Below are 26,880 nucleotides of genomic sequence, written 5' to 3'. Positions count from 1 at the left end.
TGGATCGTTTCGCGTCTCGGCAGGTGACGATATTTATAGTAGACATCAGCAAGTTAGATATACCGCGAAAGTTGGACAGCAAGCAAAAAACAACAGCAATGGGAAATCTACGAACAATTTACACAAAATAAAAAGAGTAAACACACAATCCCTACTGAGGTAATACCTAACGGTGACTGCGTAAGTTAAATGCTGGTAGGAACAAGAGGCTTTGGTTTAGTCGGTAAGCTTACTACAAATCACTGCAGTAATCCGCACTGCCACGAGCCACAAGCAGCGCTGTCTGTTCAAGATTCCTTCTCGATAACAGGCATTGTCCCAATTTTTTGAGCTGAGTCGATTGATACAAAATAATAGGCTCTTCAGACCTGAGAAAAGATCTTCAAACTTTGAGGGTTGCCATACCCTTCTTTTGTAAGAAACGCATAAAACCAACCCCCTTAAAAATGTCCTGAGCACTGGCCTGCACAGAGGTGGAGGTAAAAACAGTGAATCTAGCAATAACAAAAATGGTTACATAAAAACGGGCATAACGGTAGCTAGCTTAAGCTTTCGTTTGGGTTTCTTCCTATACTATCCTTAAGAAATAGAGTTTCATAAAATGTGTTTACCGGGCGGTGGCAACTATATTGCCACCTTTTTCAAAACAGTTTTTATTACGAAATAAATGTATTTTCTAAACTAAGTGAAATAACCGTGTTTCTATTAATATAACATTCATTATTAGCCCCAAACTCTCGGCTTTATCAAGGGTTAAAGACCCCATGCTTCAGTCAGGGAAGATACAGGATGTTTGCATTCAACATCAGTGGCAGCTGGCGGGAATAGGTCATACGTCAACTTAGACTCTTATCGGGTGACCTTCGTCGGTTTTTCTCTACCTACCTCATCTTTGACAATGATCGTCTACCTGTTCGCCTTTTTGTGCCACGGGTAATGAAATGCAAATCAGGACACACAGCCTCCCATTGTAGCAACAAGGTTCGTTGTGGGAAATGCGATGAGAATCATGTGGATGACTCCTGGGGGAGGGGTGTCGAAAAGTATCTTTACAGTGGGGGAAATTCAACATAATCTCCCGACATGATGATACAGTGCGGAGAGAAACTGAAGAGTTCCCTTCAAGGACGCTCTAAGGGATCTTTCGCAGAAATGCTGCTTTAAATAGCTAAGCCACAAGTCTCTACAAAAATCTATACTGACTTGTCTACTGACGATGGTGACTCTGATGAACACCAGGAGGGAACATCTTCTGCTGCGCTTAGAAGCAATAGAAAAAGGAGGAACTTTTCCTCTCCTAAGATTCGTTGTAATGTTCAGGAGGTGTCTCTTCAATGTCCTCCAAAAATAACAGTACTTACTGGTGCAAAACCGAAGCAAACAGCTCCTGGTCTCCGAAACCAGAGCTCAGAAAAGAAGTTCCCAGCACTGTGGACCGTATTGTTACAGAACATTTCTGACCCTCTTAAAAGCAGGATGCTTTCTCACTGCAATAAAAACATTCTTAATGCAGTTGACTGCAAAAAAGCCCCTCCTTTCAGCGATTGTATCCTTCAATAGCTAATTCGAACGAGGTCACGGATTTGATCACTGTTTAACAGTAGCATTGAAAAAACATTATCCCGAAACTCGATCCTTTTAAAATTTATTATGCGAAACATGACGTACTTCAGAAATAGATTTTAATTTTATTTGCTTAGATCGAGAACACTCTTACGGAAGAGTACTTTTGGGGATCAAAAAGTGCTATTTTTTCAATAGAATTAACCTTCCCTCGGCACCAGGCATTGAAGATTTTGCGACATTGCAGAACTCTTTCCCGCACCGAAGTTAGTTTTAGTTGATTTTAACTCCCACGGCATAGCATGGGATTGCTTTCATGATAATGATAATCGAAATCTACCTCACTCCAAAAACTTTGTGATAACTTCAAGATGATCATTTTGAACACCGGTGAAATGACACGGATCCCTGCTCCCCCAGCGCACCCAAGCTCCTTAGACATGTCCCTCTGCTCGACTCGGTTAGATTGCATGTGGAAGGTAATTCCTGATCGACACGGCAGCAAGCCTCTGCCAATCTTAATCACTATTGCTAACGACTTAAGGCCAACGAGTACAATCAATATTTTGTATGACCTCAAACGAAATAGTGATTGGAAGAGCTAAGCATCCTCGGCATCCGGTAAACTTGAGTCCATGCAAGACCTTCCTCCGGAGGAAGAGTACGGCTTCTTGGGTGGCTTTATTCCCGACATCGCTATTCAAGCTCAGAAAACTTGTACCAAACGCGAACTCTCGTGGAAGGTCTCCCAACCCGTGGTGGGACAAAAAGTGTTGAAACGTGTACGCGAAGAAGGCCACCGGCGTACAAGATCAACCGGAATGGCGGGTTAGTTGAGCCAATGAAAATTTTTATGAAAGCCAACAAACGCTTACTGTCGCTGGTTCGTTGACGGATTAATGAGAGAAACCGAACCTGAAAAAGTACTAACGAGAGAGTAGAATATTCAAACCGTTGGATATTCGATTTCGCCAAGAAGGTTTGTACGGATTCCGCCCCGGCACAGAAGATCTACCGCGCCGCTTCCCCCCGCGGACGATATTGTAACAATAAAGCCCCAGGACCAGACAGAATCAAATTTTACTTGTTAAAGAATCTGCTAAGAGACGTTTGTTGAATTAATTTAATATGTTTCTTAACAGTAACCTTGTCCCTCATGGCTGGAGGCAATTGAAAGTCCACGCCATCAAAAAAAAAAAAACAAGAAAACAGCCTCCGATCACAACTTGTATGGACAGATTGAAATGTTCTCTTCTATTCGGAAGTTGTTCGAGAAAATGGTCCTATTCTGTCCCGACAATTGGGCCGAAGCGAATAACTTACTGTCAGATACACAATTTGGCTTTCGCAAAGGCAAAGAGACGAACGATTGCCTTGCGTTGCTCTTAACAGGAATTCAAATGGCGTATGCTAACAAAGAGCAGATGGCATCAGTTTTCTTACTGACTCAGGGGGCTTGTTATCTGAAAAACATATGTATTTTTCTGTATCGATTTTGTTGGATATTTTCGGCAAATTTGAGACTAAGAGAAACGAAAGAAATGAAATTGAAAGACGGATAGGTATTCTAGAGCGAATCAGTTATAAACTTAGAACGGAAAACTAGAACTAGGCAGGCTCATATGGGCATGATCGAAAGGAAATGTGAAGAATTCTTTGCCTTCTGCAGAGTATGAGTTGGGCGTTGCACCCAAGTTTACCGCATGGTCTATGGTAGAACATAACTCATCATCATGTTTTACTGCCGATGCCGGTAAAACATGATGATCGTTTCTCTTAGTCTCAAATTTGCCGAAAATAGCCAACAAAATCGATACAGTAGAACCTTGCGGCAATTAAAACATAGTAACATATGTATTTTTCGCAAATTTATTTGTCGACATCACGAATTAGGTGGGCCTTCCCCAGGGCTCATGTCTAAGCCCCCTTCTCTACAATTTTTAAGTGAATGACATTGACAAATGTCTTGTCAATTCCGTCACGCTAGGGCAGCTTGCAGATGACGTTGTGGTCTCTATTACAGATCCCAAAGCTGTCGATTTGCAAGGACCATTGCATGATGTCTTGGACAATTTGCCTACTTGAGCCCTCCAGCTGGGTATCGAATTCTCCAAGGAGAAAACTGAGCCAATCGCACAAACATGCGCCGAGCATTGTTCCACCAGATCTCAACTATTAAATTACCTTCAGGCCCGAGTAAGGTCATCCAATGTCCCGATGCGGGATGTACTGGCAAACCGCGATTTCCTCTATATGTCCCTCGTATGTACCTTCCGAAAAACCATCAATATATAGATTTACCTGCCCCTTTTATTTTTATCATTCTCAAAAGGGTCCTCTTCCACATATATCGTACATCCTTGATGGTTTGATGCAAGTGACACGAAACATCTCTGTCGAAAATGTTAACAAACGCGGAATTTGCAGCACACACATCACACGCGCAACTCGATATGTTGCCGGTCGTCATCTGACGAAGACCGCCCGAGTCTGTAATCGATGCCGTTGATCTCCCGTTAACTTGAACCCCTGTTTCTAATACCAAGGAATTATTCCCCCCTCTCCATCTGTTTTTTAGAATTTATAATAAAAGCAACGTTCGATTTTTAAAATAACAAAATGAAATTATTTAGCTCATGCACTAAAAAATCAAGAAGTTTTCACCTTCATCATTAAGGGGTTATATACAAAGTTGGAAATAAAAAAATCGAATAAAAATTATTGAATATTCTGAAAGTACACATCGCAAAAACTACTCATCCGATTTTCATATTTTTTTTTGGAATTGTTTGTATTTACACTTGTACTTGAACGTTGCTTTTTCATCCAAAAATTATCAATTCTTTGCAATGATTTTTTGTTTAAAACTCCATTTTTTGATCAACATATTTTTTTTGAAGGAAACTCTTTTGAAGTAGAATACTTCTAACGTTTCAATATGGGTTCCGGTTCCAAAAATTTCAGTTGAGAAATTTTCCCAGGTTTGAAATGCGAATATCTTCCGTTCTACTGGACGAAATCGCTATATTTTTGCACTATCTGATCGAAAATTTGTGCACGTATTTCGTATTAAATTTCGGAATTACTGCGACTACTATAAATAAACCGAAACAAGGATTTTCATAAAATCCTTCGAAAACAGCGAAGAAAATGCGCAATTTGCCAGCATATCCCACGCAGAGTCGTCAAAAAGGAGCATGTAAGCGTTTCATTACATACGGGAATGTTATATATACAGGTCACGCGAGCTTGTTTTGTATCAGTGGGTCCTCGCTTACCACACGAGCAACATGCTCGTCCGGACGGTACAATGAGCGGTATCATGTTTGCGTTCCCGTACCAAGCGTCATCGCAAGGTTCTTCGTGATAAAATCTAGGGAATCACCATATCCGCAATTTGGCGTCTGGCTCGTCGTGGTGGTGTAAAATGCATCTCCGATTTAATCTACGAATGCTGATGGTGTACAGGAAAATGTCACCCGAGATGCCGTGACCTACACTGAACACGCCAAGCGCAAAACCGCAATGAATGTCGTCTATACTCTGAAACGGCAGGGACGCATTTTGTATGGATTTGGAAGTTGAAAAGGTAGAACTCACTTGTATCATTATAAAAAAGGCCCTTTTCAGGGCCACCAAAATCATTTCAAAGAATAAGTTTGCATTTTCTGTTTCATGGACTGTTTCTTCCTGGAGAGCAATTTGGGTTAAATCCTAAATTATGATTTATTTCAATACGCAAATTGCAAATATGGTCAGAAAGAAACTGGAGTGAAGTGGAAAACATTTTTACTAGGCGCATTCAAAAAAGGTTTCAATTCTCAAACATTTTACCAAAGTGCCGCCTCTCTTTACCCTGAGTGTTCGATAATCTCCGTATTGGAAACACAATTTCAATTTTTTTCTTTATCAAAAATATGTGGTCGACCAACGAAAGGGTGGAGCTACGAAGAACACATATTGAGGACAACACAAAAAAGGACGAGCTTACATTGTGCTGTAATCAGGTATAAAAACTCAGCATGCTGTTGCTCACGCACAGTTCATTTCCAGCATCGGCATGCAGCAGTTCGTTTGCAGCATCTCCCGCAAAATTCAAACCGCCGTCCGTTTGCTGCTGTCAGAAGAGTTGGCCAAGCACGCCGTCTTCGATTGCACCAAAACTGTTACCATATACACCAGCTCCAAGTAAATTTCGAACACTGCCCAAACAAAAGGCCCTTTTCAGGGCCATCAATTTATCGACAAAGAATGAAATTGAAGTTTTGTTATTACAAGCATCAGAAAGTGCTTGTCAAGAGCGTTGGATGGTAAGTGAGCCACTTGTGAACGATACCGTCGCTTTCACGTAGAATGGCACAAAATAAAAAAGTTATTTGTGTGATTTGTAGACAGGTTAGTGTAATGATTCAATTTACAAAAATCGAACGTTTTCTAACGTTTCGATATAGGTGCTCCGTTTCAAAATTTTCGGCCAGAATGTTGCCTGTTTTTCTAAGAGTGAAAATCTGCTATGGTACTGAATGAAAACCTTCGATTTTGGCGCTGATTGGAAATAGTTGTGACTAGTTGTGTAGAATGTTCAATTACTGAAAATAACAGATTTTGTGAAAGCAGTGGTTGGTTCATACAATTCGATTCCAAGCGAGCCAGACTAGTTTTCGTTGGAAGGTCCATCTCTGACAATAGAAATAAATCATTTTATTTTGAATTCAACTACAACTTCCTTGAAAACAGCACAGCTAAAAAATTTTCCACTATAATCAAAACTAGTGCCCCCGCCGCACAGCATCATCAAGATTGATAGTAATTCAAGCCGGGAGGAAAGAGGTTGTAAGGCAATGGAAAATTTCATGTATAATAATAATACTTTATAATTGGCTGGTCCTGAAAGCAACTTGTTGGTTTGTGGTTTATTTTGGATCATAATTTAGGCCCGCTCGTTTTCTGATAGCTGTGAATTTTTCGCAGGGCGACAGTTTCTGTTCGGTAGCGATGAGGCTTCTTAACGACAACCGTGACTGGGGCTCTTTTACGCGGCCTTCGTTGCCAACCAGCTCCCTGTCAAGGACGACGTCTCTGTACAGCCAGCATCACTGCCATGAAAGGCAAAACATTGATTTTGAACCGAATGATTAGAAGCTGTATTTAGTTACAAAATGTCGATTTTCTGAATGATATGATATTAAATCATCCCACAAGATGCAAAACGTCGTGTGGAATGCTTGAATATCGAGCATAGTGCCGAACATAATTCTTTGTTTGGGGCTTTATAGCTATAACGCCCCATATATGTCGGTCGCTGTCAAACTCCATATGATGGTATAGGGTTGCCAGGGGGCTGTTGCCAACTGCTTGCGGGGAGCCTTTCCTCCGGTGGACTTACGAGCGGTCTGTTAGGTACACTGAAAATAATACACACGTTATTGTCAAGTGTTTCGCACTTGAATCTGTGCTATAATATAAATCATAAGAAATCCATATGCCAAACACTTGAGATTCATCTATTATGGCGAACAATCATTTCAATAGCCAAACACTTGAATTTAACGTGTTTTGCACTCGGAACGTGCTGGATCCTTCACTTGATAATCAATCACTTTCTTTAAAGACTTCAATGTAGTCATCATGAAATTTATATTATTTTCTTATGAGTTTTATGTTACAAAGCATTTATAAATCAATAAGCGCAATTAAGACCGCCTTTCAATATTGAACCACAGAGAACAGACGTCTATCTTCAGCATTCAACTTGTGTAAAATCTCTAACGGTTTCGAAGGTAGTTGGGATATCCAAACCGGTACTTCAGAATCCTGCTATAAATTAAAAGAAACATTTGGTAATAATTTATGTGCATTATATTTTGATTATATTTACCTCGAAAATAATCGTGGTGTTGTCACTTTCGTCAATGACAATACGGGCCTGTCGCTGTTCGGCCAGCAAACGTAGAACTTCCGTTCCGTTGTCTGGATCTATGGTTTGCTCTAAAACACAAAAAAATTATATTTCTCTAATATTTCATTATTTTCTATACATACCTGAAAGTATCCTACAAATATGATCAGGAAAACCGAACGCTTTAAATTTTTCTTCATCCGAGGAACCTGTGACTGCGCTTTTGGTGTATCCGCCATCTTGTTTTCGTAGGCATCTGCATATCAAGATGGCGAAATCATAGGAGGAACACTTGAAAGAGACGTGTGTTGCATATGAAAATCAATAAAATGTTCCTTGAATTTCGTCCATAAGTCAATACACATGAAAATAACGTGCTTCATTAACGAAATTCAATAGGAAACCACTTAAAATGAGCGTGTTGCGATACATTGAAATTCAAGTGTAGTTAGCACTTGGAAAGAACGTGTGTATTATTTTCAGTGTACAGGCCATGTAGCGAAAAATGCTGATCTGCTACTTCTCTGATGCTGGTAGTAGGACGACGGTTAAACGCTCGTTTGCGTGCCTTCATTCATAAAAATTCATCAATATTTTCAAAGAATGTTGCAAATTGTCATTGTAATTCCAAAAATACTCCAAATAAACTATGAATGTGCTAAAGTCGACAAAATCGCATAGAAATTGCTTATTCCAGAGCAGAATTTACCGATCTAAAGTGTATTCTACTTCACTCCGGTTATGTCTCTGACATTACCCACCCATCTTTTTTTTATTGGGAAACCGCTCCGTTCAAGTTTACCACAATGCATTTTTCTTAAATAATCAGTTTACTTTTTTGATTTCAGTTGAGCGGTTCGGCTTGGAGACCGTTCATTGCAAACCTCTGCCAAAAATAAGCTTCGGGGATGGGCCAGAACTCCGCCAATCTTGAATATTTTTTTAATTCAGCTTGTTTTTTCGAACGTCGAGAGTACTACCACTACTACTTTCGCTTTTTCAAATAAAATTTGCATTAAGCACTTTAAAAAAATCGCGAACTTAGCTCACTTTTTCGCCACAACTTTGTATGTAACCCCTTCATAGAGGTATAATTCAGTTCCTAGGGTGGCTCAGCTTGTTGAACAAAGCCTATGTTAGAGGTTAGCATATTATGTACTAGACTACCGCCCCAATACCTCAACAGTAACAGTTCCAGGGGGTTCGTTTAGGGCGTATGTTTAAAAACAGGGCATTGCCATCACCACGTTAAAACACACAAAATTCACATCAGATTTACAAACCATTTTGTAAGTTTCTATCACAGGGTGTCTACTATAAAGTAGCCTTGCTTTATTGGTATTATTGAAATATCTCATGAAGTATTCAGACTTCCATATGAATCTTTTACACCATCTTTCCAACATGATTCTAAATATTTCAGAAAGTAAACAATGGTTCGAGATATAAAAATATTCAATTTGTTTATACTAATTTCCGAACTCTTAAGTTCAATAAAAAATCCAACTTTAATTTTAATTTCTTTCCATATATTGTAAAGTTTAGGAGTTATCATTATGGTTATTATGGTATATGTACAATTTATTGAATAATAAGCTTAACAAATAACAATTGACACACTTTTTTTGTTAAAGGGCGTGAGAAATTTTTTTCGAAGAAATCGGATATTAATTTTTATGTGGAATGCACTCTTCATAGCAAAAAGCACCAATTTGGTACTTTTCGTTATGTTTGCATTCACACCGCTCATTTTCCGGTCCACTTTACGTATAGTGGCGTTATTGTTTTCGTACCCCATCAATGTCGTTGCGCCCCATCCAGGTTGTTGCGCCCCATCCAGGTTGTTGCGCCCCATCCAAGTCGTTGCGCCCCAGCTTTAAATTGGCGACTAACCAGCAAATATTCTACAACAACAGCGCTGTTCCTAAGGCTAGTTCGAAAGTTCTAGCATTTAATGTATTTTCCTCTAATATTTTGCCAATAAGCCAAAGGCAAAAACTTCAATTGCAGTGAACGGGAGTCAAACTATGTGGTATTTGGCAAAAAAGCTTCAAAAAGCTACAAAATACTCTTAACTGAAAAATATTAGGACTTAATTTGGTGGAAAATTATAGTAAATTTGAATGGAAGTACGCAAAAAAAAGTTATGCAGCATACTTTTTGAGAAAGAGTCCATTAAAATTGACTGTAGAAAAATTCACATTGAATTTACACAGCAATCAAAGAAGATAGAAATACGTTGTTGATGAACGAATAATAGAATAATCATCCAAATTTGAACCCCTCCTTATTTTGGACGCTTTCATACATTTGTATCCTTTACTGCCAATTATTGCAAATTCGTTTGGTTTGACGATGATAATTATATTCTTTGGGTTGTTTTTAAGTCCCAGCATAATTAGTTCATCTCTAATTCCTTTAAATTAGTCAAAATTCGCAATTGAAAAATTGATATCGAAAACGATTCATAATTCTTCGATTACCAACAGAAATCGGGAGAAGTGATGCACTTTTAAATTGGATTTAAGAGTACAAATTTATTTTTTTTAAATCATCTATTAATTTTGTTTCTATTTGGATTTTGCATTTGATGTATTTGAAATGGTTAGTTTGTGAATTTTTACTTAGAAGTATCAAATAACTAGTCCAAAATATGTCGTAAAAATAATAGCGTCAAAATATTTCGGACACAGCTAGATTTTCTTTCGTAATAACAGTCTGTTTATCAATTTAGAATAATCGAAATTATCACTTTATCAATTATTTTTTTGCGGTGCGGTTGCGGTAAAACCGCGTGGTAAAAGCTCTTTCCCGCACCGCATCTGCGGGAAAAAGTGTCCCACCGCACCGCAGATTTTGCGGAGCGGGTGCGGTAAATACCGCGCGGTTACGGTAATTACCACAACCGCGACGAACCCTAGGCACAGAATTATTGAACATTAGAAAAACTGCAAAAAAATGTATGATTTGTAGCATACAGCAGAAATGATTTTTAAAAATAGGGGGTTTTACGGCAAAATATCCCAAAACTCTAACTTCCGCATTCTTCAAGAAGCAGATGTATTATCATTTAAAAACTAAGATTGCTCCCTTTAATAATGAATGAAGTGTAATTTTCTAAATGCTGGATCGAAAGTTCTAGCATTTAATATATTTTCCTCTAATATTTTACCAAAGAGCCAATGGCAAAAACTTCAATTGAAGTGAACGGGAGTCAAACTATGTGGTATTTGGCAACAAAAACTTCAAAAAAGCTACAAAATAGTCTTGACTGAAAAATATTACGACCTAATTTGGTAGAAAATTATAGTAAATTTGAATGGAAGTACGCGAAAAAAAGTTATGTAGCATTATGGTATATTTCACCCTAAGGAGGAAAATTTGGCAAACACCAAAATTTTTCACTAGGGTGAAAATTTGTTGGTAAAACCAGTCTTTGCACTTGAGGGCACAAATCCTTATTTCTTACACAGTTGCGTTTTGGCTTCGCCTCATAAGAAACCGACACTAACTTTTTGTCGGAATAGATTAGCGTCGGCTTGACGCCAATCCATTAAAACTAAAACACACTTTGTGTTTCAATCGAACGACTGATCAAACGTGAAGTTCCGTCCGAGCAGAAGTTCTGTTTATGCCGATGAGACACAGTGAAACCGAGACTTGTCTTGGCTTAGCAGGCCTATGCGAAAGCACTATGCTATATTTCACCCTAAGGAGGAAAATTTGGTAAACACCAACATTTCTCACTGGGGTGATCACGTTTGATCACGTGTTTACCAAATTGATATCGAGAGAAGTGATTCACTTTTAAATTGGATTTAAGAGTAAACATGTATTGTTTTTAAATGATCAAATAATTTTGTGTCTATTTGGATCTTGCATTTTATGTATTTGAAATGGTTAGTTTGTGAAGTTTTACTTAGAAGTATAAAATAACTAGTCCAAAATATGTCGTAAAAATAATAGCGTCAAAATATTTCGGACACAGCTAGATTTTCTTTCATTATCAATTAGAATAATCAAAATTATCACTTTATCATTTTTGTGAGGTGTGGTTGCGGTAAAACCGCGCGGTAAAAGCTCTTTCCCGCACCGCATCTGCGGGAAAAAGTGTCTCACCGCGCCGCAGATTTTGCGGTGCGGGTGCGGTAAATACCGCGCGGTTGCGGTAATTACCGCAACCGCGACGAACCCTACTTCTGGTATTCTATAATTTTTTATGTATACGGGTGTTTGGCCATTTAAATTAATCTTTTGTTTGTAGAAATTGTTGTGCGTTAAGGTGTCATTTTCCAAAGTGAATATATCGTTGTATTTTGCGCATAAGTCTTTAAGTTTTTCTTTTGCAAAAGTGGGAGTATTGTCTAACTTAAGTTCTGATATACATTTTTCTTTTCTGTTAGTTTGAGCTGCTTGATTAAGCGTAAAAATATTATAGTTTTCTAGGGGTTGAATGAAATCTGTGAAATCTTTACGAATTTTAACGGTATGATTTGTAGTGTTAATGAGTTTAATCATAGGATTACTAGTGTTGAGAATTGAATTTGCACAAAAAACTCCTGGTTGAATTTCTTTTGATAGTATTACATAGTCTTGGTGTGAGTTTTGTATTGTAATTTGTCTGTATACTTCACAACGTGGTGGTATTAAAATCTCTTCATTTATAGTGTCTTGTATAGGAATTTCAATTTGATGTGAGTTAATAAAACTTGATAGAGTCCATGTATCGTAGTCTATTATGCAATGAAATTTGGTTAAGAAATCACGACCTAATATTCCGTCGGTAGGTATTGGTAAATTTTCTGGAATGATATGAAACTGATGGGATACTATACAATCCGTAGTTAAATTTAAAGGGTTTTCTATACATCCTAGTGTATCTATAACTTGTTGATGTATGCCTGTAATAGAGCATTTTTGATTATTGTTGATTTTTTCTGTGCTTTTTAATTTTGAAGGTTTCAGAACAGATATTTCTGCTCCTGAGTCAATGAGGAATGTGCATTCATTGCTAAAATTTTGGGAATCTAAAGTTATAAAATTTGATAGGGCAGTACTTATGTTGAAAACATGTTTTATTGCTGTGTATGCTGAATATTTGCTATTTGATATTGGTGTTGCTGTAGTTGTCTGTCGGGTTGTCGAGCAGTTTGGTATTGAAAATTTTCTTGTCCCCCAACTGGTTCCTGTTGAGGGACCAGTTGGTTTTCCGGAGTCAAGTAATAAACGTTAGGTCCTCGGTTCTTGTTGTAGCTTTGAGGTCTAAAATTATTTTGGTAAAAATTATTATTTCTTTGACCATGGTTCCTGTAATGATTACGATTTTGTCCACGGTTGTAATTTCGATTGTCATTTCGATTTCGATTGTCATTTCGATTGTCATTCTCGCGATTGAAATATCGATTGTTATTAGTATTTTGGACATTGTTCCTATGAAAAGAATTATGTCCTCTTTGTGGTCTGTTATCGTTTCTTCTATTATATTGGAAAACGTTAGCTGTGTTCTGTGAACTCTTTTCAGCTTCATTTTCAGCTGCCTTTTCTACGGCTTTGGACAATGTGTCAAATTGTCCTGCCTTTAGCAGTAATTTTGTGTCTTCATGCTTAGTACCACTTGTAAGCGCTTTTATTCCCGCACTTGTGGCTAATTTTGACGCGGTTTCTAAAGGGACGTTTTCGTTTATATAGGCACGTTCCAATTCTAGCGTAAGTTTTTCGATCCCTTCCGTAAATTTTTCGAAACTATCACACTGCTTAATTGCGTTTAGTTTTGCTATTATTGTGTTTGGTTCGATTTTCGTTCCGCATTTTTCTTTTAATTTTATTATAATGTCGTCTAAGCTATTTGCGTTATCTGATACTGCTGCTCGGGCTTTACCTTCGAGTTTCGAAAGTATTGTTTGTATTGCTGCTAGTTTATTTGCCTCCGTGATAAAAGGTTTACACGCGTTAAGTGCAGCAATTATACTTTCTAATTTGTCGCCTTTCCCGTCGTAAGACGGTACAAGGGACGTAATCACTTTTATAATTTCTAAAATACTTGTCATTTTAAACGTTTTCTTAACCTTGCACAAAATATTACGCAGTTCACTGCTGCTTTGAATTTAAAGTTATCTTTAATATTTCTCAATTTTAATTGTATAATTTGGCTTATTTCATTGTAGAGTTGTCTGTTAATTTTTATATTAATTTCAAATCTTGTTGCCTCAATTTCTGATTCATACTCTACTAGTAGGTCAGTTATGTTTTTATAATTACTCTGTAGTTGTAATAGTTTTTTATTAAGTGTATGCCTTTTGTATTTTCGATAAGGAGTCTTTTCAAAATTATTTTTTAATTTAATAAGCTCGTGTATACTATCTTCTATTATTGCTTCTGCATCCATTTACCTTTATGCTGCTGCTGCTGAGGTGTGTGTGTGTGTGTGTGTGTGAGGTTATTTGTTCCTTGCTGTATATCGAGTCTAGGCACTCCTGTACCCGCTGGCGATCACATAACTTCATTTGGCTTGTGTCCTCAACTGGCAGAATCCTAGAATTTGTCCACCGAGACCTTTCTGAATGGCTGCTTCGTGAGTTAAAATTCCCTCACTGGTGGATATTAGTAACTGTCCTCCACTTGGCAGTTTATTTGCCCATGCCTTGAGTTTTGACTTTTTTGCATGGATAGGCTCCGTTAATCCTACGATGTCTACTACATTCACTAGTAACTACACAACGCACGAGTTCATAAATTTTTCTTTAATTTCCAGTACTTTCAACGTTACCAGAGTTTTTAGTAATTTCCTTTGGCACTCCCGGTGGGTTTCGATTATTATTGGCACTTTGGTTTCTTTAGATTTCTTCAGCCGGTTTAGTGTACTATAGAGTTTTGTGTTCATCTTTGAATTTTTTTTTTTTTTTTGATTTTTATCCCTGCGGACCACTGTTCCCTAACACTGCATCGTCTCTTTTTTTAAATTCGTCGCTCTAAACTTCCTCGAGTTTGGCCAATGACTTGGCTGCTACTATAGCGTGACGCTTCAGACGTCGGGTGTATTCTCGGTGAAGCGTGAATAATAGTAGTAATGATACTAATGCGATTAGTATCCAGAGCTTCACCTCATGATTATCATGATTCTCTGTATGGTTTTCTAATGTGTTGATAATATTGACCTGTGGATCACCCTTGTGTTCCACGGTCTTTGAATAAGTTTTTCCCATTTCGTCACACTGCTGGTTTTTCTACGACGCGACGCGAGCTAACCTGTCACGGTCTGCCATGTAGCAGGTTAGCTTTGTGGGCGGAGAAGGCTGTGATACCGTTGGTATAATTCGGTATCCATACTATGGTGGGTTACGAAAGTAATCACCAGTATGGACCGAATATTCAAGGTTCCGATTGCCAAAAATTAACTGATCAACTGATCATTTATTTGTCGCAGCGCAAGTGTTTTTATACTGTTTTCCTATTTACATTCTGTGTTTACATTCTTATTCTAGCCCTACGCTTTGGGTCAGCGAGACCGCTGGAGCGCACATGTTCTAGCCAGTAGGTCAGTTGAGTTGTAGGTTGTGCAATATGAAACCTTTACTACTCGTCGCGAGTGGGTCATAGGAATAGAGTAAAATCGTGTTGTGTGGCAATTGTCAACATATGGTTGCAATTGCTTTCTTAGCATATTTTGGATGTTTAACTTGGGTCGGTCGATCGGTTGGTGCTTAGCTAGGGATGCACATAACACTGTACCAAACAACGATATTATCAGTGTTGGAGTACGGATGCTTCTGCTTACGCTCCGCTGCGAACATACACTTCATCAAACTGGAGCGAATCCAGTATCGTTGCTTGCGTATTGCCTTGGGTTGCATGCACTCGACCCATACGATGAGTCTCGAAGTGCTGGCGGGCGTTCTTCCACTGAAAAATCGATTTTGGGACCTCCCATATCGATTGCTCATTCGATGCGATATTCTGAATCCATTGGTGATTGCAAATTGCGAAAGGCTGGTCGAGCTTAATTCTCAGACCCGATTCATGTCCTTGTACTTCGATTACATGGCACAGAACATCAATTCATCTACGTATAACGTCAACCGTGCTCATCTCTTAGATACTTCTGATCCAACTGTGTTTTTCGATATATCCATGAAGGAAGAGATTTGTGGAACTCCGGACCATATTCGCCCACAAGTGGTCCCAAATATTTTCTATAACAAATACCATCAAGTCGACTGCGCCAAAATGCTCTACACTGAGGGATCAATTCTCGACGGGTCCACAGGCTGCGGTATCTTCAACGAAAATCTTGCTGCCTCATTCAAACTCAATGATCCTGATTCAATTTACGTCGCAGAATTAGCTGCCATTCAGTATACTCTCGGGATCATTGACACCCTGCCCTCAGACCATTACTTCATCGTTTCGGATAGTCTCAGCTCCATTGAGGCCATCCTTGCGGCGAAGCCTGGAAAGCATTCACCGTATTTCCTGGGGAAAATACGGGAATATCTTAGTGCTTTATCTGAAAAATCTTACCAGATTACCTTGGTTTGGGTCCCGTCACATTGTTCTATTGCGGGCAATGAGAAGGCGGACTCTTTAGCCAAGGTGGGCGCATTAGAAGGCGACACTTACGAAAGACCAATTTGCTTCAACGAATTTTTCAGTATCTCTCGTCAGAGGACGCTCGATAGTTGGCAAACCTCATGGAGCAATGGGCATCTGGGACGGTGGCTACATTCCATTATCCCGAAGGTATCAACGAATGCTTGGTATAAGGGGTTGGATGTGAACCGGGACTTTATTCGTACGATGTCAAGGATCATGTCCAACCATTACTCGTTTGACGCGCATCTCCGTCGTATAGGGCTTGTTGAAAGTAATCATTGTGTTTGTGAGAACGGCTATCACGACATCGAGCATGTTGTTTGGCTTTGCGCAGAGTACTGTGTTGCCAGGTCCCAACTAATAGATTCCCTTCAGGCCCGAGGTAGATCACCCTATGTGCCAGTCCGGGACGTCCTGGCAAGCCGTGACCACCCCTATATTTTTCTTATCTATATCTTTTTGAAAACTATTGATGTCCAAGTTTAATACACTTTCCCCTCTCTCATTCACAGTAGAATCTCACCACCCTGTATCTACAATATGGCATTGCTTGACGAGTCTTCGGTGCATACCCTACTTGATAACCGTGTTTTTTTTTACAATGGAGAAGACCTTTACGTCCTAGCCCAGTACACGTGCTATTGGTAGGGTCCAGTCTACTACACGGGGTGCACTGGGGGCGTGTCGGGCTCGAATGGTGACCAGCCATTAATACCGACTAAACTCCATTGGGCTCCGCCATCATTCCTCCCAGGAACTACCTCTCGGTATTACTTCTGGGGGGATGGCTGTACTAAATGTACTCATTCACTCTCACTCACGCGTTCATACATCCTGTATGAGGCTTACTTGGGTGCTCTCTCAATCGCACTTTGATTCACTCTCAAACACTCCCACATGAGGCTGACTTTTGTGCTCACCTTTTAAGTTCCATGCGAGGCTGACTTGTGTGCTCACCTTACTCATTCCTTGCTAGGCTTACTTTTGTGCTCGCCCCACCCATACCATGTGAGGCTGACTTGGGTGCTCACCCTATCACCTGATTCACTCTCAATCGTGCCACTCTATTGTACCTTTGTCACTCCCCCTGGCATCCCATGTGGGACATTTTTCTTAGGCCCCACTTCTGACATACCATGCGAGGCTGACTTATGTGCTCACCTTTTTCATTCCTTGTTTGGCTGACTTTTGTGCTAGCCTCTACCATACCATGTGAGGCTGACTTTTGTGCTCACCTTTAACATGCCGTGTGAGACTGACATGGATGCTCACCCTTTCACTCCTCTGCCACGCCATGAGGTATCGATAGCTAAGTCCCAACATACTACGCTACGACCCTCCCGTCTTGGCATGAGGCAGTCCACTTATACGCCTATACACTCACTCTTCTGTCTTGCTTCGGGGTGGCTGGGTTTACCCCTTACGCGGTTGCCATTCGCTGCGCCAAACCTGCCTCGGCATGAACAGACCATTCACTCCCTTTTTTGCGCTTCGCCTTTTTCGCTCCAGCTAACTAATCACTAGTTAGCCGTGCCCGTCGTCTGTTGCTCGGTTCGCCAGATTACCTGTAGTCTACTGGCAATCTGGATGGTAGCAGCCGAGACTGCGTTCCACTTCTACAACCGATTGACACATCCGCTGAATAAGGGTATCAGGGGTTGTGTCCCAGCCACAGACGTCATTGCTCTTCTTTCGACGTCAAACCGATGATATACGAACAGTATGTGTTCGGCAGTTTCATCTACACCTGGGCAGTCCGGGCAGACTGGGACCTCCGCGTGCCCGAACTTGTGGAGGTACTGTCGGAAACAGCCATGGCCTGACAGGAATTGTGTCAGGTGGAAGTGAACTTCCCCATGGGGTCTTCCCACCCAGCTCGATATGCTAGGTATCAGCCGGTGGGCCCATCTACCTTTCGAGGAGTTGTCCCACTCACGCTGCCATCTGGCGACCGAGGTCACCCTGGTGCGCTCGCGGGCTCCCCTATTTCCACGTAGCTCGAAACACTCCTCATCTTCCCGAATGACCAGCCCGACTGGCATCATGCTCGCTATCACGCAGGATGCATCGTGTGATACCGTGCGGTAGGCAGATATCACTCTGAGGCACATCACGTGGTAGGTGCTCTCCAGTTTCTGTAGGTAACTGGTTACCCTCAGTGCTCTTGACCATGACGGGCCGCCATACCTGAGGATAGATACGGCAACGCCTGCCAGTAACCTACGTCTACTGGCGCACACCTTTGAGCTGTTGGACATCATTCTCGATAGAGCCGCAACAGCAGTCGACGCTCTCCTGCATGTATAGTCGACATGGCTGCCGAAGGTCAGCTTGTCGTCTATAATGACTCCGAGAGACTTCAGACTTCGCTGTGAAGTGATCGCGACTTCTCCCACATGGATAACTGCATGTTGTGCCGACTTGCGGTTGTTGACGATAACTACCTCCGTCTTATGATAAGGGAGCTCCAGGCCTCTCGCGCTCATCCATTCCTCCACCGTGCTAATCGCGTGTTCTGCGGTTAGTTCTACCTCAGGAATTAACTCCCCGTAGAACTCCAAGGTTACGTCGTCGGCAAAGCCGACGATCTTGACCCCAGGAGGGAACTACAGTCTCAGAACCCCGTCATACATGAGGTTCCATAGCACCGGGCCTAGGATCGAGCCCTGCGGGACTCCGGCGGTAAACGGAACCCTTTTCTGACCGGCATCGGTCTCGTATAGCAGTACGCGGTTCTGGAAGTAACTTTCCAGGATCAGACCAGGTACAAGTACAGACCCACCGGTAGGCTAAGCCGGTGTAACGAGAGCGCGATGGCATCCCAGCTTGCGCTGTTGAATGCGTTCTTCACGTCAAGTGTCACTAACGCACAGTATCGAATACCTCGCCTTTTCCGTTAAATCGCTATCTCGGCAGTATTTATCACTGAGTTGAGAGCGTCCACTGTGGACTTACCCTTCCGAAAGCCAAACTGGTTGCTTAACAGACCGTCCGTACCTTCCGCGTACGGGGTTAGCCTGTTGAGGATGATCCTCTCAAGCAGTTTGCCAGTCGTGTCGATCAGACAGATTGGTCTGTACGCTGATGGGTAGCCTGGCGGCTTCCCGGGCTTCGGCAACAGCACCAATTTCTGCCTTTTCCATCTATCGGGGAAAGTTCACTCGTTAAGGCATCTCTGCATAGCTAGCCTAAACATATTCGGGTTCGCTCTGATCGCTGCCTTGAGTGCATTGTTTGGAACTCCATCCGGCCCTGGAGCTTTGTTCATTGCTAGGGATTTAGCCACTGCGAGTAGTTCTTCATTCGTCACTGGAGTCACCATTTCGGCCGTGCCCGCACTGTCTCGTAGTGCAGGTGGCCAGGGGTTTGTGGCTCGAGACGGGAAGAGTACTTCGATAATCGTCGCCAACCGGTCCGGAGACTGTTCTGGGGGTGAGGAGCCACCTTTGGTCTTGGCCATCACAATCCTGTAGGCATCACCCCACGGATTCGCGTTGGCACTCTCACATAGGTTGTCGAAACACGCTCTCTTGCTGCTTTTAATGGCCTTCTCTCTTGCATCCTCGGTGCGAGCTCTTTGCATCCTACGTCTAGCTCTGAGGCAGGCTGACCGTAGAGCTGCAATCTCGGCATTCCACCAGTATACCGGGCATCTCGCCTGGCGACTTCCTAGGGCGCTTCGCGTTCGACGCCGTCTTGCGATTGCCCTTGCCCTTGCCTTTTCCCTTCGAAGGGAACTCGGTCGTCGCTTCAAGCGAAGTGGCTGCACCATAGAAGGTGAAGCGCACTGTCTGAGTGCCCGTATCGACCTTCTCTTTTCCCTCCTTCTTGGAGGCCACTGTCTGGGTTTCTCTGTCGGACTTCTCCCGACATTCCACCCTCTTGGCATAAGCCAGCTGTTTCTGTCTTGCGACACGAACAGTTTTTCGGAGTTCCAGGAGATTCTGTTTTAACTCCTTGCTTATGTTTTGCTTTGCGCTAGTGTACTCGATTATTGCATCGAGCTGCTCCACCACTTTGCGTATCGCCGATAATGGCCCGTCGGGTGCGTTGGTAGGGCTATTTCCTACCGCTGCTGGGGGGTCACTGGTGCTTTCAGATGCAGCACTCATCGCTCCACTACTCTCCCCACGGAGGGGAGACCTCGCCAGAATACCTCTAGCGAAGGGGTTTGGCACCTCCGCCTGTTTATTTTTATTTTTTGTTGACTCCATGTTAAATCCCACGAGTAGCGCGAGAATAGATGTCCGCCACGCCAGAGCTCCGCATTAACGTGGTAAGGGACGCTTACTGTGGGGGTTGCCCAGGTACCCCACAGACTCCGTTAACGATCGAGCATCTTTTTCACCCCCTCGATCACTCATCCCTCGGCACGGGTCGCTTCACGCCTTGGAATTGGGGTTATGACCTACTTTGCTTTACGTAGTGACCTCGGCCCAGATCATCACAACCATCCTCCTTTACCAGGGCTTTGGACCTGTAGCTCTGGTTCTCAATAGTTCCATGTACGTATATTATTACAGACATGCCACTATTGTGATCCGTCATTCGCTAGCGGAGTTGATAACCGTCTACCCAGAACATCATGACATACCTCACATGCAGATGATACTACAGAAACTACAACACTACAACAAAGTGTGCATATCCGCCACAATGATCGATCAGCAAACGACGATGTCAATTACACAATATGTATCCCACTTTCTATCTTTTTCCTTTACTTACATAAGAGGAGAGCAAGTCGCCCCTAAATACGGCTTTCCCTTCCCCCACTAACATGTGAAATGTAATTAAAAAAAAATGAATTATCGGCTCGTTAAGCTAAAGCCTTTGGGCCTAAATAAACGTATTTAAGATAAAAAAAACCCAGGGGTTTCAAAAAGTGAGCCAAATGCAGTGATATCTTCAATTCCACCAAAAAATGCATCAAAGATTATGGGAAAAATAAAATAACCGCTTAAAATGGTTTTGAAAAGAAAAATATCTCGCGCAAAAAATTTCGTACGCTTAAATAAAAACAAATTTTAAGTTGTTTGACATAGTTCTTCGGATTTTCTGATACACAACACTTATTTTACACCTGTATGAACGTTTTGTCACATAATGGAATTATTAACACGAATTCCAACAATAAAATTCAATTAAATGTATTGCTTACTTTTCAGCCGCCATTTGCCCCAACTATACACGGTTCAAAAATGTAAACAAAATTATAAAAAAAATGGCAGTTGTCTTGTTTCACAATGAAATATGAGGTGCAATGATCCCATTAGTGCAATAATAAAGCAGTTAGATGCCAAAATTCTGCAGTAAATACGCGTTAAACGATGGATAGTTCTGCGTATGAAATTTCATACGTTAGGATATAATAGGGCGGGTGTTCTTTTTCGATTAAAATTCAAGCCATGTCTTAAGCGTTACTGGACTTAAAATTGTTTTTCCAGTTTAAGCAGTCAGAGTATCTGTCCTGTCTGTATTTAAAACACAGTTCTAATCGCGTTTTAAAGTATACAACAAATAGAACGGTTGGGTATACCAATTAAAATTTTAATATAAATCTGTTTTAAATTATGAAACAAACCGCTGTACTGAAGATATAATTATGTCAGTCCTATTACCACATAAAACACCTATATAACATAAAACGCTGCAGAATTGGTTTAATAATACAATGTTTATACTCCGTTCACACTACAAGTTAAAACATGTTTTAACTTGTAGTGTGAAATAGTGTGAAATACTTAACCTTAAGATTGTTTAGTTAATTAGTACATTATTGAAAATTTAAATGGAAAATGAAATTTCATATTTCATGGAGAATCTGTATATTTCCGTTGGCGGGTGCGGGCTTCCTCATCACAGTTCTCAATATGAAACTTTTCTTTTGAATATATTTTCTGGACAGACCAGTCTATTTTTACTAGATGGATACGCCAAATAATGCCAATCACCTAGTGAGATACTTGATTAATTGTAATAATCAGCCTCCTGTCAAGGACGACGTCTCTGTACAGCCAGCATCACTGCCATGAAAATCAAAACATTAATTTTGAATTGAATGATTAAAAGCTGTAATCAGTTACTAAATGTTGTTTTTCTGAATAATATGCTGTTAAATCATCCCACAAGATGCAAAACGTCGTGTGGAATGCTTGAATATCGTGTACAGTGCCGAACATAATTCTTTGTTTGGGGCTTTATAGCTATAAGGGCATGTTCAGGAGCGTTAGAACTGGAACTGAAACATTCACATCCCCAGCAGAGCGTTTTGTTTTATAATTTCGAACAGTTTTGTTTCAAAATTTAAAACTGTTATACTGTGCCGTTCTATTTGTTGCTGATTTTAAAACATGTATAGAACTGTGTTTTAAATACATGCAAAGTTTTCAGCAAAGACACTTAGATCCGATAGACAGGGGAAAAATAAATTTGAATGCATTAACGCTGAAGGCATGACGAGACATGTATTTTAAACTAAATAGAACACCCGCTAAAACTGCTGCTGGAGACGGCAAGTTCTAGTTTTAAAATTTTCAGTTTCATATTATAGAACTGTCAAAATTATGAATCTAGAACTGAAGCACTCCTAAACATGCCCTAACGCCCCATATATGTAGGTCGCTGTCAAACTCCATATGATGGTATAGGGTTGCCAGGGGGCTGGTAATAATAAGGTCTGTTCCAGTACCAGGAGAAACTGGAAGTACTCCAGAGAAAATCGTTCCTGAACTCTCTTCTTCTCTTTTTTCTTCTTCTGGTAGCAAACCGGAGTAAAAAGGAGCAAAGATTTTTTGCTCCTGTTTACTCCGGAGTGACTTCCGTGTACTGGAACAAACCTATAGATTACCGTTAAATGACCTTCAATAAATTATGTTTTAATGGGGAGGGTGTATAGCAAATTGTAACATATGAAAACAGGCGAATGAGCAAGAACGTGAGTCGATATATGTGATTGATAAAATTTATTTGCACGCTCTTGAAAAAAGCTACATTTTTAATGTCACCGTGGTCATGTCCTGTACACAACCCTTTAATTCTTTTCTCTTTTTCGACATTCAACGTCGTATAAGAGATGTGAATGTTACAAAGACGACATCGTAGTAGTGACAACATATAATCGTTATTTGATTATTCTACAAGGAATTTTCCATAACTCGCTAAAAAGCTGAGCTAGATAAGATAAGATAAGATAAGTACTTTTTTTATTTTGACGGTTTCCTATATTTTTTTTGTATGTGTAGTTTTATTCGGGGATTTTCTTCCTCTTCAATTTGTCTAACTTTTATTCTTTATATTTTCCAAAATTTATTTCAATTCCATTCATTGTTTGATCAGATTGAATATGTTTCCTTTTTCTTAGGTATTGAAAAAATGGAAGCCCCATTCGATGATTTTCTGTGCAATTTTACTTATTTCGGCCAATGGCATTGTAGCCTTTTCGAATTGTAAGCTCATGCTCATGAAGAGCTGTTGAGAAAAACTTCAATAAATTAACATCCCTAAGATTATTAAAATCTGGTTATTCCACTATATTATAAACAAATGCTGCAAAAAACTGTAACCATAAAGTTGCACTATACTTAACAGAGAAGTATTTTTTCCAATAAATCTCGGAGCTTAAACTTTTGATGGTTGAATAATCTACAATGGTGGGGGCCCTTATGTTGGACCCCCCGGGCCCGAATTTTCTCTCTACAGTCCTGGAAGCAGTGAAATGATTTTACATAAATTGGAACATTGGAATAGTTATTACTAGAATTTGAATGACATTGAACGCAATAATTAATGTTGGGGAGACTTGACCAAGATTTTATGGGGAGACTTGACCAAGTGGCAATTAGCTTAAGAAAAATACAAAATTACTGATTTTTATTATTCTATGGTAACTACTGTTATTGTTAATCACGCCATAAAAAAATCCCACCTCAAACATAAGTCTTTATATTTTAGTATTAGCAAACAAAGTTAGCAATAGTAGGACTGATTTCGTGATGCGTGAACATGCAATGCAAGCAGTATAGTTAATCCTTAAAAAGAAATGCATTTAAAAAAATCGAAACTTTTCAAATGCAACCCTTTTATTTTTTTTACTGCTACCTAAAGATCTCGACAATATGGAAAAAAATAATTACAGTATGTTTTGTGTCATTATTTTTTGTTATGATTCTTCAAAGTTCTCTTGGTCAAGTCTCCCATGTCTTGGTCAAGTCTCCCACACTGAGCAAAATTTACTTTGAATTTCCATAAAAACGTCTTATGACTTTCAGACATAAGGATTTTAAATGGATTTTATAAGTTTGTCTTATGATTTGGAGGGGAAATTTTCCAAATCCATCTCTTATTATTTTCATAAGACAGTCTTAAGAAATTTATGAAAATGTCCGAATGAACGCCATAGGTGCCCATTTATGAAAATTGCTGATATTTATAAGCAAAAAATATAGTGGAAACAATGATTTGCATAGAACAGTCTTATGAAATTCATTACAATGTTCGAATGAATGTCATAAGTTTTTTTATGGATATTATTGTACCTTTATATAAAAAATAGAACATGGCTGACATTTCTCGAGCATCTTTAGTAGACAAAAAATCAACAGTAAAAATCAACCTTTAGAGGATATTAGGTTTTACACCAACCGACATAACCCCAAAATGAGCCGGATGAACTTCGCTTGACAATTTTCGGTGGTTTGTTTACATGGGAGTACGTGAGTTTGAAATTAACAGATGGGAACCCGTTGCACTCGAACTCACGCAACTGACAAAGTAAACAAACCACCGAGAATTGTAAAACATGAACGTCATTCATAATGAGTTCATTAGTGTGGTCATCTTGTTGAACTAAATTCGGGACAAATGAACCGCCAAGTGTAGATCCCTTCAGAAGATTGAAGAGAAAACTCATTAAATGGTAAAATTTGTACATAATGAGCAACGCTTCGTCAATATTTCGTGGGAAACTGGGCTTAGACAACTGAATGATAATGATTGTTACTTCTCAATTGATTTTGATAATCATAAAATACGCGTCAGACACTAATTATATGCACAACTTATTTCATTTCAAATAATCGGATATCTTCTGTAAAAATCATAACCATGTAAACTGATTTAATGCTCATAGTAATTTATTCAATAACATAAAAAACAATTATTTAAAATTTTGTAGCAATTTGACAAAAATCTCACTTCTTTTGTTTCAAACAGCGGTAATCAAAAAGTGCTGGCCTGAAACTATTAGCTCCTGGTTGGCCGTGCAGGCCAGTACTGAATTCATAAGAAACAATTATGAACTTTTCACAAAAGTGACGTTTACGAAAAACAAAATACAATTTTATAGAATCAATAACAGATTTCATATGGGTTTCATAAGAAAAACTTATGAAATTCTTAAACGCATATATTGGAGGGAAGTCATAAGACTGTTTTATGAAATACATTATTTGTACGTCTATGGAGTGCATGAATAAAGATAAATGAATTCATAAGCCTGCCTATGACATTCTAAAGCGTTCAATGGCATCGCCAGAAGGCTGGTTCATATGTCGAGACTTATGAAATTCTCAGATGCTTTTTGCTCGGTGCACGTCTTGGTCATGTCTCCCCACAGTGGGGAGACTTGACCAAAAAAAAACTTTTGTAACGTTTCAAATATTAAGTTAAAAATTCTGCAAAAAATCATGAACATGCACAATAACTTTGCACATTATATCTCAATCACTTTTGAGGGATTGAAGGCCTTTTTAGAGATTTATGCAGTTTTAGCTGAAAACCTGGTCAAGTCTCCCCATGTTCCCCTTTATTAGTTAACCATTAATTTCTGCTGAAAACAAATATTAAAATAATATCGGCCAGGTTTTTCAATCAAACACTCCTATGTGAGTCGCCTACGGTTTCCCATAGCTACTAAAACGTCGGTAATAACCAATCGTCCTAAATTCTACACAGATCTGTTTTCGTTTGATGTGATCAAGTTTTCGTTTTGCCGTACAACAGGGCCCATCACTAATAAAAATAATAGTCTAATGTATATACCGTCAGGCAGAAGTTACACTTACATGTTTCTGTATCTTATTTCAGGGCACGTCGTCGAAAAAAACTAGCAAAAGCGCTTGAGCGTCAGGCTAGAAAGCTACGAGCTAAAGGAATTGATGTTGATTTGGAGGTTCTTAAAGCAGAATATGTAACCCAGCATCGCAGTAACTCTAGTTCTGACAGCGAAGATGGTGGCGATGACGACGACGATGATGAAGATCCAATCGATGTTGTCGGTGGAGCAGAATCGAATGAGATACCAGAAGACTGTAATATAGAAAGGCGGTACAGTATCGACGATGCTCTGGATGAGAATACTGACACGGATAGAAATAGTATGAGGCCAAATCCATTTAGTATAGAATCACTGCTATTCAATAATACGTGAAGAGCCTGTGTATGCAGTAAAGCTTCCTACCAATAATTTAGTTCAGATGCTACCATTGCGTACAATTCGATACAATTAAGGTACTAATTATGTTTTGTTACATGCCGTATTTTCTGTGACATATTCAATAAACGATATTTTAGACGATATTGGTATTTCTTTCGTTTCATCGTTTTAGATTAGGAAGGCGAAAAACGATCATTGGGACCATCTTGAAATTCAAGATGGCGGATTCCGCTTACCTCGAAACACTGAAAACCATCATTAATAGGCATGTCATTTGAAAGGTAGTGTTCAATAGACGACAAAAATTGATGATTAGTGCGATTTTGAAATTCAGGATGGCGGCTTCCGATTATTATAAAACACTTAATACTACGTTCACACTACGAGTTAAAAC

General features: G+C 39.9%; 1 protein-coding gene across 4 annotated transcripts in view; it reads left to right on the top strand.

Annotated features, from left to right (window-relative positions):
• LOC131683167 (homeobox protein unc-4-like) overlaps nucleotides 1-26,627 on the top strand; it is a 1,134,581-nt gene extending 1,107,954 nt beyond the window's left edge. For all 4 annotated transcript variants that reach the window (XM_058965002.1, XM_058965003.1, XM_058965001.1 and 1 more), the window contains one exon: nucleotides 26,138-26,627. In XM_058965002.1, coding sequence (XP_058820985.1) covers nucleotides 26,138-26,480 — 343 coding nt within the window. In that variant the 3' untranslated portion in view covers nucleotides 26,481-26,627. The remainder of the gene's footprint in view (nucleotides 1-26,137) is intronic.
• The last annotated feature ends 253 nt before the right edge of the window (nucleotides 26,628-26,880 follow it).

Source organism: Topomyia yanbarensis, chromosome 2, assembly GCF_030247195.1.
Source record: "Topomyia yanbarensis strain Yona2022 chromosome 2, ASM3024719v1, whole genome shotgun sequence".
NCBI lineage: Eukaryota > Metazoa > Arthropoda > Insecta > Diptera > Culicidae > Topomyia > Topomyia yanbarensis.
Note: the sequence above shows the minus strand (reverse complement) of the source record. Positions and strands in the feature narration are given on the sequence as shown.